We start from the raw sequence: 16,832 nt of genomic DNA on the forward strand, positions 1-16,832 counted from the left end.
TGACCCTGGTTATTACATGTTCAGAAGTGTCAGCTTATTTGAAAGTGATACGTTTATTTTCTATGTATTACTGAAGGCCATCATACTTTCGTTTGCAGGATGCTAACAGACTCTGGCATCTAGATTATGGCAGCAATATTGAAAAAATATTATAGTGGGAAGTGATATTTAGGAAAACCTTACCAATTTTCATTCTCACTTGGGAGGCTTGTCTTTGCACTCTTTGGTCAGCCCTGGGCAATTAAAACTTGTTCCAGTAAAGTTTCCTCCTAAAAAGTTTCATCAATTATGAAAAATGCCCTGTAGGCATTACACTGTGAACTCTTTTGTGGCTATCATAAATAATGGGGCAAAAACACTTGTCAAAATATAGCAGAGCTGATTAGATAATACATCTCTCCTTTGATTTTTGATTGGTTTTCTGTTTTAATTTTTAAAGGAATAGCTGTCGCTTCCTTATAAAATAGGAAATGCTCATTAAAAATATGCAAAACTGGGAAGTACAAAGAAGTCAGCAATAAATTGTTCCAACTTCTGTTGCACCAAAAGAGTTCTATGTTCATTCACTCAATGAGTATACATTGAGTGCTTTCTATGTGTGAGGCACTATGACACCAGGGATCAAGTCCCTGCTGTCGTGAGGCTTATGTTCTGGTGGGAGGGTAAGATGATAAATACATAACTAAGTAGATTTATAAGTGTCATAAAGAAAAATAAAATGGGGTAAAGGCATAGAGAGAGTCAGGGCCTCTTTCAAATGGAGTAGCCACAGGGTTGCTCTGAGAAGGCAACATCTGGGCAAAGAATTGAGTGAAGTGAGGGAGCTAACCTTGTGAATGTTGGGGGGAAGTGTGCTTCAAGCCGAGGGAAAGTATATGCAAAGCCCCTGAGGTGGGAGTGTGCTTGGCATGTTCTGTGAACAGACAGGCCAGTGTGGCTGGAGACCAGTGAGTAAGGTGAACATAACAGAGAGACTGGAGAGATAGCCAGGGGTTAGGCCATGTAAGGTTTTAGAAAGCCTGCAGCTTTTTTCTACAATGTGAAGCTGTTGGAGGATGATGAGCAGGGAATAGACTGTAGGGGAGTGAGGGTGGTGGCAGCAGGAACAGTTAGGAAGCTACCACAGTAATTCAGAACAAAATGATGCTGAGTTGGACTAAGTTGGGAATGGTAGAGGGGATAAGAAGTGGTTTAATTCTGGTTGAATTTTGAAGGTAGAGTGAACAGGATTTGCTCACAAATTGGATTGGGAGTTTGAAAGAGAAGAATCAATAATAAATCTTAAGGTTTTTGGCCTGGCAGGTGGTGTCGTTACTAAGACAGGGAACATGGGGATCAGGTGTGTATCAAGAACTCAGGTTTGGGCATGTTAAGTTCTAAGTATCTGTTAGCCATCCAAGAGGAAATGTTAAGTCAGTTATAGAAGCCAGGAATTCAGGGAGGGGTCCAGACTGGAGATATAGATTTGGCAGTTACCGGGCACAGAACCAGAAGAGATCTACTGGGAAGCAAGTAGAGATGGAAAAGAAGCCCTAGATGGAACCCTGGGGTGTCAGCAGTTGGAGGTTGGGAGAGAGGAGGAAGGTCCAGTGAAGGAGACTGAGAATGTGTGTCCAGGGGCATATCAGTAGAGGGTGTTGTCCCGGGGCCAGAGGGTGATCCCCTCTGTCCAATTCTGGTGGTGGTGGAGGAAGCTGGGTCTCGAGAATTGTCTGTGTTTGGCAACATGGAGATCGTTACTGCCCACCGCGAGAACGGAAGAAGCAAGAGCCTGATTACAGTGGGCTAAAGAGAAAAAGGGAAGAGAGGAAGTTGAGGCTGGGAGTATGGACAACCATTCTGAGTTTTATTGTAAAGAGAGGGCAAGATGAAAAAGTAGCTGGGGAGGAAGGGGGAGAGCAAGGAGACTGTTTCCTTGTGGGGGAATATAACATGTTTGTTTGCTTATGGGAATGATCCGGCAGAGAGGGGAAAAGGATGATACAGAATATGAGTGTATAACTTTAGGAGCAAGGGCCTTGAGTGAGCAAGAAGGTGTGGGTTCTAGTGTGCAGGTGGAAAGATTAACCTAGGCTAGGAGCTGAGACAGGGAGGGCTGTGAGGGGAGGTGGGGGTGGTGGATTTGGTGCCAGGCATGTGGACTTTCTCTTCCAGTGCACACTTTCGGTGCATGGAAACAGAATGGTGGCTGGAGAGAGTGAAATAATTTTATAAGATTGGCATTATGCCATATGTGCTTTAAAAATAAAAACAATTGAATTTAATTTTACTTGAATCTAAAGAAAAAAAAACTGAAGTGAAAGTAAAGAAACTGGTGAACTTCAGATAAATGTTTCTTCTCCACAAAAGGTTGTAGTCCTTTAAGTTCTCTCTAAGGTTAAGAAAATGATTGTGAAAATCATTAGGAGGCTGAAGTCATTGCTGATATTTTAAACTACATTTTTAGCTAAATCTTCACTTTTTGACAAGACTGGCTGATCCCTTGCCTGGAAAGATTAGGTGATTCATTTTCTTGCCCTTCCTTGTACCTCTCTTTCCCATCTCCCAGTTTTTGTAGCTTATCTGGCTTTATTACCTTGGCAGTGTTCCTAACATTTACATTCTGACCTGAACTCTCCCGTTTTGGGGGTCTTTTCTTTTACTGCTTCTTTGTTCCTGTGGTTTTGTTTTGATTGAGCTACTGGGTTCAGGATTTCTGTCTCTCAGGAGGGGTTCATGGGTCTATATTAGACTGAGATCTTTCAAGTTGGCGAATGGCTGAGCCTTTTTCACACTTGAACTTGAGGTGACTCAGCTTGCCATAAATTCTTGGATCACAGTGGCTCTCCCTTAGAATCATTTTAGAATGTGGCTTCATTTACTTCAGGCCTCAAATGTTGCCTGGAACAATCTGGAAAAATCTGAGACCATCCTGATTTCTGCCTCCCTACTTTGTTAGACAATTTGCTTTTTCTCCATTGATTCTTAAATAATTCTTTCTTTATCCTTGAAGTTCAAAAATTTAAACAGTATCTGTCTTGATGTTGATTATTTTATGTACATTTCCTGGTATGTAGTATCCCTTTTCTACCCACAGATTTAGTCCATCCATTTTAAGGAAATTAATTGCTCTGTATTATATCTCTGGGTATTCTTTCTATTTTGTTGATCTTCCTTTGCCTTTACTATGAGTCCTTTTAAGTCTTTTTTTTAAACATGCCATTAATTGGATTCTTTTTTTTTAAATAAATTTATTTATTTTATTTTTGGCTGTGTTGTGTCTTCATTGCTGCACGTGGGCTTTCTCTAGTTGCGGCGAGCGGGGGCTACTCTTCGTTGCAGTGCGCAGGCTCCTCATTGCGGTGGCTTCTCTTGTTGCAGAGCATGGGCTCTAATCACGCGGGCTTCAGTTGTTGTGGCACGTGGGGTCAGTAGTTTTGGCTCACGGACTCTAGAGCCCAGGCTCAGTAGTTGTGGCGCATGGGCTTAGTTGCTCCGCGGCATGTGGGATCTTCCCGGACCAGGGCTCGAACCCGTGTCCCCTGCAATGGCAGGTGGATTCTTAACCACTGTGCCACCAGGGAAGCCCTATTAATTGGATTCTTAAAAACCTTTAATTATGAAAAATTTCAGACATACGCAAAAGTAGGGAGAATAGTGTTATCAACTTCCATATCCCCATCACCCTGCTTCGAAAATCCTCAGTTCATGGCCAGTCTTGTTTTATTTATATCCACTCCCCACCCCCAACGCCCCACCCCCCGTCACTCCCCTCCATCACTTTGAAGCAAATACCAGACATTATTCATCCTTGAATATTTCAGTATTTATCTCTAGGAGATAAGAACTCTTTTTTTTTTCAACTAAACCATTAATAAGTTTCATCTATTCTGTTTATAATCCATTTGTTAAATATGTAATGACATTGCCTTTGTGTTAGATCAGTAGCTTTTTTGCTCTGAAGGTGCGATGGGTTATCATAGTTGCTGGACCTCAAAATCAGGAAGACAAAACTCAAAGGACAAGCCGGAGAATTCTCCCTGATACACAGTGGTGACACATTGGATTGGGCAACAGTAGCAGGAGTTGCATAGACAGGAAGTATCCGCTGGTTCCTTGGTGTTCTCTGAATTTCCAGTGTTCATGTGAAATGTGGAAGGAATGGGAGGAGGACCCGGAATGTACAGTTTCTTTTCAAGCAAGAAGTGAAACTTAAGCCCTTTCTGATTTAGTAATGACCATGAAGAAGGAGCTGAGTGGTTTGAAGACTCTGTTCTAGTTCTGCCTTTGGTGGCCATGTGTTTTATTCCATAGCTTTTTTAATCTTCAGGTCAAGACCTTCTACTAGGTCATGAAATCAAATTAGTGGGCCACAACAAGCATTTAAAATGTAAAAAAACAGACTTTATGGAATATGTATTGTTTCATGAAATTGTGTTTCCTGTGTGTGTATGTTGGCTTGTAAGAGTTAGGAAGCCACTAATTTATTCTATTCAATTCCTATCACTTCCTATACCTTCTTGTCTAGAAAGTTAAAGGATTAAAGGATTAAATATTTATGTATTTAACCAAAGCATATATGGTATTTTCAATGTACCAGGAACTATTCTAATTACTTTACAAATGTTAACTCAAAAACTCTAAAGGTAGGTACTATTATTAATGAACTTTGACACATAGAGACATTGAGGCACAGAGAAGTTAAGTAATTTGTCCAGGGTCACACAGCTAGTAAGTGATGGAGCTGGCATTTTGAGCCCAAACACTCTGTTTTCCAGTTATAGGCAGGCATGTCATATACAATCAATAGTGATCGTAGATGCCACTTACTAAATACTTTCTTTGTGCCAAGGAGGCTCAGAGAAAGTTGAATGGTAACTCAGATTTTGCTCTGCTGCCTCTCCAGTTGATAGCATCTCTAGGTGGGCATGGACTTTTTGCTACTATTTCCTTCAAGAAGAAATGATATAAAGGTGTTTTCCCACTCCACTGCAACACAAATACTTAAATACTCAAAGTTAAGGCAGTAAGAATGAGGACTTTTGTGTGATAAGCTGAAGAAATTCAGGGATCCCAATCAATATTGCCAGCTAGAACTATAGGATTCCAGTATGAAAGGCAACTAAATGAGTCCATATCTCAGTTTCATTAAAAAAAATATAGGAGAGTGAGTAAGAGCCCTGTTTTAGAATTGAACACGTCTAGGTTCAGATCCTGTTGTGATCTGAAACTGTCTTGGTGACTTCAGGCAATTAACTAATCTCTCTGAACCTCAGTGGTCCCTATCTGTGAAGTGGGTGGAATCATGATTGACTTTTAATAGAATCTTACTAGGTACCCGGCATATAGTAAACACTTTACCTATTTTATCTATGTTATCTCTTCTATGCTTTACAACAATCCACTGGTGTGGCTGCTGTTACAAACTGTATTTTATAGATAATGAAACAGACTTAGAGAGATTAAGTATCTTATTCAAGGATACACAACTAGCATGTGGCAGAGCTAGAATTAAAGCCAGGTCTTTCTGAATGCAATGTCTGGGCTCTTAACCATTCTGCTTTATTGCAGACCCTAGGAATTTAGGGTCTGGATTTTAGGATTGATCTGGTTTGTTTTCCATTCAGTTGCGCTGGAGCCTCGAGCAGCATACAGTTTACCGTTGTCCATTACTATAGTGGACATGTTGAAATTGACACTTAGTCTTTTCAGGAGTTGAGTTCAGGGAAGTCCTTGGGTTTTTGACCCTTCTTGTGCTGTCCTTCTGCTTTTCAAGACCCTTACCTTGCTTTGTCCACAGTTTACAGATCCCTTTGGAACAGTGTATCTGATCTGCTCATCGAGCATGTGCACTCTTTCTTGCTTTTCCACCCCCCCCCCTTTCTCTCCATGCTCTTCTGAATAAACCTTCAAATCACTGCGCTGTACTCACACAGGCTCCTGGGCTTGATCTGCCCATTTCTGCCTCCTCACCTTTGCCCTAGTAATCACAGCACTCCTTCCTCTATAACCCTTACACCTCTTTAAATCCTCCCCAGTTTCAGGCCTGAAGACCAACTCAGGCTGATCCTGGTTTATACTGATCTCCTCTCTGAACATAATCTGGGACCATTATTTTGGCACTTAGCACACACAGTCCTATACAGTTGAATGCTTTTGCATTTAGTCTCCTTTTTTTTCCCAATTGGATTATAAGCTCCTTGAAAGCAAGACAATGTCTTATATTTTCTTGTGTGTTCCAATGATTTGTCACTCAGATCTTTGCACAGAGATGGTATGAGACGAATATATGCTAGATTTGTTGGTTGGTTATCATGGTCCTTGGGAATTCACTTCCACTTTGTCTCTAGCAATCAATCAGGGGCATCAGACTAGGTAACATTTCCCAGAGGAGCTGTTGGTCATCTCATTCCAAATCTTTAGTTTGTAGTACAAGTTAATTCTAGACTTTGGACCTCAGGAATTCTGTTTCTTAAACATCTCAGGCAAGGCCTAGGAGGTAAAATTACTACTTTGGCATTCGATGTGGCAGCTTGTTCATTTGGGAGCCTTTTGTCTTTGACTTTCTATTGAGTCACTTAAAAGAACCAAGGCGGCCTGCCAAGAGCAGTCCTGATGATTAAAGTTCATTGAGATATTCCCCTTCACACCCTCCTGTCTCATGGGCTTTATGAGGCTGCTTTCTGTGTCTTCACTTGGGGACTCAACAGTTAATAAATGGACGTCCTTCGGAAACTCTTAAGGCCATTTTTCTCCTTCTCCTTCCCCCTGGCTGGTTTCTCTTTGTCTCCAAAGCTGCATGCATTGTTCTTAGGTAGTGTGGAGTTAATGCGAGGGGAGGAAAGGTTCTTTCTTTCATAACTTTGGGGAAATCTACTGCACAGGGCAGACAGTTTTGAAGATGGCCAAACTTAAAGTTCGACACAAAGAACTATAGTAAAAGGAAAGCCGGAGAGGCTAGCACTCCAGTTGCCACCACCCCTCCTTCCTCCCACCAAGGTAACTATCTTACCTTTGAACCCAACGATCTCTCTTACATGTCCAGTTTGCTCACCACTGTATAGGAGGGGATAGCTTGGACTCACTAGCTTTAGGATCAGTGGCTCTAAAGTATGTATTATTACTAGTGATTAGTGTTAGTATGTGTGGGGATTTTCCACTCATGGAATTCTCCTATTCTTTTTGACCTCTGTACTATTTCAGCCTGGATTGCTCATTAACGCTCACTCCGTCTCTTAATTTAGAAGGCCTAGGAACCCATCCAACAGACGTCCTCCACTCTGATCTTCCTTCAGCTCTGTTCCCATCATGACACAAACTTTCACCAGCTCCATTTCTGGCCTCTTGAAATTCAAACTACCCTGTTAGCCTTTGGAGCTGCTCCTCTCTGTGCACCCTTATCTCTGACCTACCCTTACGTTGCCTTTTGTTCTGGTGAGGCCAGCCTCCTCACTATCTCATAAAGAGGCCACGCTCAAACATTCCCATCTCTCCGCTTATGTTTTCCCTTCTTCTGGAAGATTGTCCCCTCACCCTTCCATTTATTGAAATTTTACCCATCCTCAGAATACTAGTTCAGACGTCTCTTTCCTCCCATTTTCTCTCTTTATCCTCTCCTTCCTTCCACAAATTTCAAGCCCTACTATATGCCAGGTATTGTTTTGTGTCTAGGAGTATGTTGTGAGCCAAACAATTTCTCCCTCTCAAGTTTAGTCTTTCTCAAGAAGCCTTATTTTAGCAATGTTAGTCCCCACTGCTTTGAGTCCTTAAGACTTTTACTTGTAATATTTCTTCTCAGTTTCATTCTTCCAGTATACTATAATAAAGATTTATATATTTAATTATATATCTTGCATAATTATGTAATATGTAAATAATTATATATTTTTTGAAAATGCATTATATATTTTGATCATGTTTTTACAATTAGATTGTAAGTTCCTTGAGGACAGGGACCTTCATGCTTCTGAATACTTGAGAATTCCCTACTTAGTCCACTAGGAATCCTTTGTTTGCAAGAGACCAAAACCCCAATGCAAACTATTTTAAGCAAAAATGGAATGAGTTGGCTTGTGTGCTGGAAAGGGGCATGGATAGGGCTGGCATCTGGCCATGATTGATTCAGGGGCTCAAGTTGCCTTTTCCCATACCTCTGCTCTGCTTCCTCTAGGTTGGCTCCATTCCACTCGTGGTGGCAAGATGGTAGCACTGTCCCAGACTGACATTGTCCCCAGGTCTTGTAGCTCCTAAACAGGGCCTGGAGGTAACATCAACCATCTTTGGAGAGGCCGGAGGTGGAATCAGCTTTGTCAAAAGCGCTGAGTTGGGGAGGATATGGATGCAAGGAAGGGAAAACAATAAGTATGTCACATCCACATATTCTGGAAGCTTAGTAGCTATTTGTTGATTGATTGTTTGGATTAACTCATGTTTGTTTCTATGCTATATTCAATAGGGTAAAGTAACGAGGAAAAAGGCCATCGATCACACTCTTTGAGGAAGAATATTTGCTGTTTTCTAGTTTGCTAAGAGTAGCTTGATGGCTTTTATTGGCATACTGACTACTGAGATAAGTAATAATGTCAGTCACTGAAAGATGTGGTATAGGAAGTTGATTGAGGGTGATACGTGTCTTCCTTCTCTCTGCTGTCACTACACTGTGTGCATACCTCATTTATTTATATTATTGTTTCACTGTGTTTGTTGTAGTTTTTTACTTGTCTCTTCCTGACTGCTCTGCTAACATTGACAGAGGACTTTGTCTTTGTACTCTGAGAGCACCTGGAAGGTGCTCAAATAAATATTTGTGACAAGAGTAAGTAAGAAAGAACTTTGGCTTAGGAACCCAGTGACCCGGGTTCCAGGCCTAGATCTGAAGCTTAATAGCTGTGTGATCTCCAGAAATTCCTTCCCCTTCTCTGGGCTCTGGTTCGGTTGTCCAAGAAAAAATTTAAAGGCCTTCCCATTACTGAGTTTGTAGAAAGGCAAACCTGCAGGTAAAGAGTGAGACTTGGCAAGGTATTCCAGCATTCTGTTTCCCAGGGAATAGTTCTGAGAGGAGCTGATGACCGTTGTGATAAGAGGTCTTGGTAAGAGATATGGAGGGTAAAGCCTGGTGAAAGCCTCAATTGTCTTCTTATATAACACTTGCTGGAAAGGTACTAGGAATTCATATTCCTGAGATGGCTGAGGTGACATCATGTGTTTGTGAAAGGCTAAAAAGCAGGAGACGCAGATTTGTGGAAAAAGACCGGCATCAGGCCTGGTTCCCAGTGGGGAACCCAGGCTGACCTCATGCTCAACGGGCTCTGAGCACAACCTGTGGGAGTAGCAGCTCTTGTCCCCTAGGTGCCAGCACGTCAAGGAGAAGGGAAGGACGTGCCTGTGTTGATCTCCTGAAGGATTACATCTTTCTCCCGGCCTCCCCCCGACCCCCATTTTCTCCTCAGAGGTAAGGGATTCATAGGAGGGGGTTCCATGTGACTTAATCAGACAGAATTCCTAAAAAAGGAGATGAATTTTGAAAGAGGGAAAGAAAGGGGTTAATATCTTTGGATTGGAAGCAGTGAGCTGAACAGAATCCCCCAGTACTCTGCTGACTGATGAATTTCCTGGGTGTTCTCTGAAGTGAGGACAGTTTCTAGAGGACTGTGTCACCTGCATTGGCAGGTGTTATATAATTTTAGAGTCTCCATGGTTGTCGCTGTGGCAGGGCCCTTTTTTTGTTAAATGATCAGTATCCTATTAGGTCTAGCTTTTCTTTGAATTTCATCCGTTTTGTGACCCTTCAGCTTCTTTCTAAAAAGGAAATGAGCCTCCTTCTAACCCCAGGACAGGTGTAGTTAGGATCTCAGCTATGGCCAAGCATGGACAAGGAGTCAGCATATCCTGCGGGGAGCTCTTCTGGATGTGTGTGCTGAGCCTGCATTTGAACTCATACAGAAAAACATTCCTTGCCAGGTTTTGATCTGACACCCTTCAGAAATGATGGAATGGTGATCTGCCAGTGGAGTTCAATGTCCTGGACAAGCCTCCTGTCCTGAGGGACAGCTTCTAAGATTTGCTTTAAGAATATTCAATGCAGGACTTCCCTGGTGGCGCAGTGGTTGAGAGTCCGCCTGCCGATGTAGGGGACACGGGTTCGTGCCCGGGTCCGGGAAGATCCCACATGCCGCGGAGCGGCTAGGCCCGTGAGCCATGGATGCTGGGCCTGCGCGTCTGGAGACTGTGCTCTGCAACGGGAGAGGCCACAACAGTGAGAGGCCCGCCTACTGCAAAAAAAAAAAAAATTCAATGCAGAACTGAAATTCAGCCCATACAAGTGGAGAAATGGAAACCAAGAATTCCTTCCTCCTTTTGGTGCCTGTTTGCTGGACCATTTTCCCCTTAGTTGGCAGGATGGCACTCAGCAGGACATGCTGTTTTGGTGGGGTTCAATCTTTGTAATGGGATATGATTCACACACCATAAAATTTGCCCCTTTGAAGTGTACAGTTCAGTGGGTTTTTTGTTTTCGTATATTCACAAGATTGTGCAACCGTCGTCACGGTCTAGTTCCAGGACAGTGGAGTTACATTTTGACTTGAATCTTTGAATGAAATGCTAACCAAAGGTCAACTCTGATTTTCAAGAAACTTGTTCTAGAACTTTGGCCCCTTTTGCAAGGGAAGCTGCAGTTTGTATTCAAGTGTCATTTTTATAAAACATAATAGAAAAAGAGCCAGAGGACATTGAAATGTTCTTAGGCTTGTTGCCTAATATCTTTTGCCTGCTACTGATGATTTTTAAATCTTTGGTCTTTAGGTGGGGGCTTAATACCATGGCTATCTATAATAAACAGTATTTGAAGCGAAAGTAATGAGACTGTCTTTGCTTTCTTTTCCTTCCTCTTCTTGTCAAGCCATGCTTCATTAGGGCAGGGCTTGGGCCTGTTTTGTCCTCTGTTGCCATCACCTAGCACAGGGTCTGTTATACAGTAGGGGCACAGTAAAGATTTGCTGAATAAATGGGCTGTGTGAGGTGCCCAGGGGAGGTCATTTTTGGCATGTATCACTCCAGGTCGTTCATGGTGACCTTTGTACTTTGGCTTTCTGGATGGCCATGAAATACATTTATAGCCCTGAGATATAGCTGCATGTAGAATGTGAGAACTTGACTTCTTCAGTGTAGTTCTAGGGACAGAACCTACAAAGATCCCATCATCCCCAGCTCCCAGGAACTCTCATCCAACTATAAACTGAATTTGCAAAGGCTTCTTGGGTTGATGTGGTGAAGCACTGTGGGTGGTATGATTGTGTGTCTTTGCGTGTATACACGTGTGCACGTGCATTCTGGCCTAAGCACACGATGGAACTGTGTGGATGGAACTGTGAGGAATTCCTCCATGTTTTTATAAATTGCCCCTTTCTTCTTTCTGCCCTTGTAGTTTATTGGTCGGCCAGGGTACAGAGGGGCCTCCAGCCTGGGCACATGGCCCAGGCGTGCTGGCGTTCAGTGGCCTATTGTTTCCTGCCCCTCATATGCATGGACAGAGGACTGGGGCTGGCACAGCTGCCTTCTTGGGGACCATTGTTTGTCTTTGCAGCAAAAGCAGCAGCAGCAAAAGCCTGGACAGAGCACATTTTGCCCTGGACAGAGCAGCCATTCTGTCTTGGAGCTGCAGGCCTGGAGATGGGGGTAGTTGGAGTCTCCCTTAAGTGCCTGTGCAGAGGCTCTGAGGGTGGGAGCCAGGGCGGCATCTCTTTCCATGGGGAGGTGTGGGGGAGGGGAGATGCTCAGTGGAGTTGCATCACTAATTAACCACAGTGGCAGGTGGTATCTCTTAGCAGAGACTCTCCTTTTCCTGGATTGGGGTGGGGATATCGCACTCTCACTTCCTTCAAAGCTGCCCTGTAGAGGAGATCTAGAAAGAAGGAAGGGATCCGGCCCAGTTGTGGACTAGTCGAAACATGGGCTAGTTAGTGAGTCACCGGGCTACTTCAAACTTGACTCTGGGGGCCTGAGTCACCACCTCATCTGCAAGGTGGGGAAAGGGACATTACAGGGTTTGGAGTGAGAGAAACTGTGATTCCCCCAGAAATACCTCAGAGACCCCAGACTCTTGTTCGTTTCTCTTGTTTCCCTGCCCCACTGACAACCTCTTTGACAAATCAAGGCAAACCTTCATTTGGCTTCAACCCCACTTGCACCTAATTGTGTGAGCCTTTGGTAAATTACTTGTCATACTTCAGTTTTCTCATCTGTGCAATCAGACAATTGGGGATACCAATTATGGCCTAGTAATAAAGGTTAAATAAGGTGATGTGTATAAAGGTGTTCAGTAAGCACGTGCTCCCTTTCCTTCAGGGGCCTGGAGGGGATGCCTGAGGTTGGGGTGCACTTTGGGTAATGCTGCCCATTTGTTGAGACACCTAAGGAGGTCAGGGTGGAATTCCATGCTGGCTGGATGCACGTTGGGGCTTCTTAGATTAATTCACTTATCTTAAAGGCCTCCTATGAAGTGCTTGTTCTTCAGACAGGACAACCCTGGAGCGGTCTACCTCTGGAAACTTATGGGTATTGTGGGAATTTGCTTAGCTTCCTCTTTTTATGGCGAAGGTGGGCATCATCCATCCTCCTGTGCTCCCTTTCTGCTCCACTAGTTAGAGAGTTTATTGAGGCAAAATCTTAAATGAATTACAAGTGACTCAGAGAGGGCTGACAGCCCCTTGCTATCCACATCCTCTTGCACATCTGTTACTGACTGGGTACCTGGAAAGCCTTTTCACCCTAAGATGCCCTGATTCTTCTTCTTTTTTTTTTTTTTTTTTTTTTGTGGTATGCGGGCCTCTCAGTGCTGTGGCCTCTCCCGTTATGGAGCACAGGCTCCGGACGCGCAGGCTCAGCGTCCATGGCTCACAGGCCTAGCTGCTCCGCGGCACGTGGGATCTTCCCGGACCGGGGCACGGACCCGTGTCCGCTGCATCGGCAGGCGGACTCTCAACAACTGTGCCACCAGGGAAGCCCCCTGATTCTTATTTAATGGACAAGTTGTAAGTAATATCAATGAGCATTGTGAATGTCCTCTCCACCCACAGTCTGCCTACCCAGTGGCTACTACTACCAGCTACTACTTCTATCTCTCAAAGATAGAAAGAGGACAGATGCCTCGAGGAATAGTCTCAGCAAGGGCTGTTGCCTTTAAGAGGCCCAGAAATCCCTGGCAGGAACCAGATGCCTGGCATGCCCTCTACAGATCTTCCCCCCCAACACCCCTGTAATCAGACTCCAAAAAAACACAGAACAAGAGAGCTTTGATGAGGTAGGCGGCTTTTCTGCGCAGCCTTCTGTCTGCTTGAAACAATCCTCCGGTGCTCAGTTTCAGTTCAGGTGAGGTTACTGCAGGCCTGGTTGGCATTTGTGGTTGGCACGGGAGGAGGCAGGGAGCCGAAGAGGGTGAGAACTACACTCACAGATCACCTGAGATCACCCATAAAGGACCAGATACTTGTGGTACATCCTGATATCTGTAAAAACAAACAAAAATGAAGATGGGGATGGATGATGGGCCCGAAGCTACTCCAAGGCGAAGCCAAATGTACCATTTGCCCATCCCTCATTGCTTCATAAAAGGAGTGGTTGGCAGAATTTTCAACATCATAGCTTCGTTCCTGGATTTGCCTCTGATTTCTCTGCAGCTCAGATGAAAAGTCTAGATTGCACACCCCCACCCTATGCATTACGGAGCATAGACTGAAAGCACTGTTACAACTCTACTGTTGGGGAATGAATTTAGAGCATGCAGAGGAAAGGCAGATCTGGTTGTATCTGGAGCTGCCATTGCTGCAGTTCCAGAGAGGGCGTTTGCTAACCCTGTACGAGCATTCTGGCCAGCCAGAAAGCTGCCAAGCGAGAGCTTAACCAGAAATATTTCTAGCTTTGACACAGCAGAGGCTCTGAGCATCCGTGAGGATGGAGCATCAGAGATATGAGTGATATTTGTTGGTGAAAATATCAGCTTCTTGAAGGCTGATTACATTCAGTGGTATTGGAAACTATGGAATCGGATTGACAGTTAATGGTTTGCATGCCTAGAGGTCTGGGTGCTCGTTTCATTCTTGACTGCCACTATTTGCACTTGGGCAGAGCCCTTTCTATCTCCACTAAAATATCCTGACCTCTCCCCCTACTTCATGAAGATGTGGAAAAACAGTTTGAAATAATGGGAGAAAGTATAAAAAGTAGGACTTTGGGCTCTGAAGTGAAGCTGTTTGGGTTTGAATCCCGGCTCCACCACCTAATAGCTTGACTTCTTTTTAAGAGTCAGTTTTCTCATCTTTAAAATAGGGATGAAAGTAGTACTAACCTAATAGGATGGTTGGGAGATAATTCATTTGGCTCCCTGCCAGAAGGGAGCCTACATTCTGACACTGCTGGAAGCACAATAAATTGCTCATTAAGGGGTAGCTCTGAGTATTATTATGTCTGATAAGCAGTTCCTTTTAAATGATTTAGCAGATCCCTGGTTTCAGTGTTCTTTAAGGGTCTGAAAAGAGTTGGTGAGTTTTGGTGGTGCCTCATATCACATTTAAAAAATTAAAGCCTTTAAGTTCCCCATAGCACAGGGAACAACTAAATGGAAGGGGTAAATGTTGGTGTTATGGTTTTTTCCAGGGATCTCTGTCTGACTGCCTCACCTCGCTTTCATTGCAGAGATCCGTGCTCAGCTCACAGAGCAGATGAAATGCCTGGACCAGCAGTGTGAGCTCCGAGTGCAGCTGTTGCAGGACCTCCAGGACTTCTTCCGGAAGAAGGCTGAGATCGAGATGGACTACTCCCGCAACCTGGAGAAGCTGGCAGAGCGCTTCCTGGCCAAGACGCGAAGCACAAAGGACCAGCAGTTCAAGTAGGGATGCTGTGGCTGTTATTTTTAGAGACCTTGAGAATGGGGTCCGGGATGGAGGGAGGCAGGGTGTGCCACCTCCATCGAATTGTATTTATGAAGCAGGTGACCTAGTGATTTCAAATTGGCTGAGGGTTGAGAGCCCTCAAGGACTTCTCCTTTTCCAGATCAGTCTTACATTCAGTTCGATGTCTTGGAGAGATCAGAACAGATGATGAACCACGCTTATAATAACAGCAAACGCCTTTAAAGCTTTTCCTATATGCCAAGCATGGTTCTAAGGGCTTTTACATATTTGTTAATTCACTTAATCTTCACAACTCCATATGTTAGTTATTGTTATATCCCCAACATACAGATGAGGAAACTGAGTCATAAAGTGATTAAGGAACTTGCTCAAGGTCTCTCTCTCTCTCTCTCTCTCACACACACACACACCCCTAATAAATAAATAGCAGATAGCAGAGCTGAAATCCAAACCCAGGCAATCTGGCTCCAGAGTCTGTGTTCTTAACCATTTCACCAAACTGTCTTTAACTGGAAGAAATGAATGTTGTAGCCATAAATCTAAGTCGCTGTGCAGACAGTTGCTAAAGCCTATTCCTTCTACATTTACAGTATTTTATACAACTGGCCCCTTCACTTTGTTCTCACTGCCATTGCACTAGTTTAGATCATCATCATCTTTGCCTGAGTGATTGCAATACTTACTGTATCATCTTTAGCAGAGGTTCTCAATCCTGGCCACACATTAGAATTCCCTGGAGAACTTTTTAAAAATACTGAAATCTGGGCCCCACTCCAGATCAATTAAACCAGAATCTCGGGAGTAAGGCCTGGGTAACAGTGTGGTGTAGAAGCTTCCCAGATGATTCTAACGAACGACCAGCGTTGCGGACAACAGTCTTCAGCTTCTCCCCATTCCAATCTGCCTGATCCATTATTATCAGATTTAGTCTTCCTGGAACACCCTGGGGATCAGGCAGTCTCTCTGTGCAATGGCCCCCCGATGTCTGTGTTCTTGATACTGAAGATGTGGTCTCCCAAGATCAGCACCGCCGGGGTTTTGGAGATGCAGAATCTCAGGTCCCACTCCCAGTCTGCTGTAACAAGATCCCCAGGTTGCTGTTGAGAAGTGTTGCTCTGTTCACAAAGGTGTACACTCCTTGGCTTGGTCTTCAAGCCCCTCTACATCTGGCCCGACCAGCTTTCCAGCCTTATTTCCTGTTTCTGTTCTGCAATACTGCAGCCAAACAGAACACTAACTCCACTGGGCCTTTGCTTATCCTGTATACGAACTTTTGTGCCCATTCTTCACGTCTCTGCAAGTTGAAGCCATACCCATGTTTTAAGACTGAATGCAGATGCAACCTGTTTTAAGAAACTTTCCAGATTCTCCCAGGAGGAAGAATGTTCTCCCTCTTCTAAATTCTTACAGCAGTTCTTTTTTTTTTTTGTTCTTTTATTAGGACATTCAGAACTATCTGCCTTATATTATCTTCCCTCAGTGGACTGTCTAAGCTTTTCTGATTCGTTGTTCAGTCTCCCACAGTGCCTAGTGTAATATATAATAGATGCTCACTAAATATTATTGGATGAGTAAATGAATGAGTGAATTTAAGAATTAATGCCAAGTGTATCTTATTTCCCTGTTTTCTATTTTTGTTTATTGCCCTAATAATTTGGGACACAATTTATCCTTTACAAGCCAGCTCTGAGCAATGAATAAGTAAAGAGAACATATGACACTTTCAATAGAAGCCAGAAAGAGAATTTCCTCCAGATGTTTTGTCCTCCGAGTCTCTTATCTTTTGCAAGTCCTGTTCTCTTTATGATAAGCAATCCTGAGAGACTAAAATGTTATTTTAGTATATGATAAATGAAGATCAGTGGGGGAATTGTTTGCTTTAGAAAAATGATTCAAAGTTGGATTTATTCTCTTGATAAACTCCTCCTAACTTTAAAATAGCAT

The 16,832-nt window shown here is 43.6% G+C and overlaps 1 protein-coding gene across 8 annotated transcripts in view; it reads left to right on the plus strand.

Moving 5' to 3' along the window:
• Window positions 1–16,832, plus strand: part of SRGAP2 (SLIT-ROBO Rho GTPase activating protein 2) — a 235,321-nt gene that overhangs the window by 75,398 nt on the left and 143,091 nt on the right. For all 8 annotated transcript variants that reach the window (XM_022593603.3, XM_022593605.3, XM_022593604.3 and 5 more), the window contains one exon: window positions 14,671–14,863. In XM_022593603.3, the coding sequence (XP_022449311.1) occupies window positions 14,671–14,863 (193 nt within the window). The remainder of the gene's footprint in view (window positions 1–14,670; window positions 14,864–16,832) is intronic.

The sequence above is a fragment of the Delphinapterus leucas genome, chromosome 1 (genome assembly GCF_059928025.1).
Source record: "Delphinapterus leucas isolate spDelLeu-1000000601 "Yukka" chromosome 1, BTC_Dleu_Yukka2, whole genome shotgun sequence".
Taxonomy (NCBI): Eukaryota; Metazoa; Chordata; class Mammalia; order Artiodactyla; family Monodontidae; genus Delphinapterus; species Delphinapterus leucas.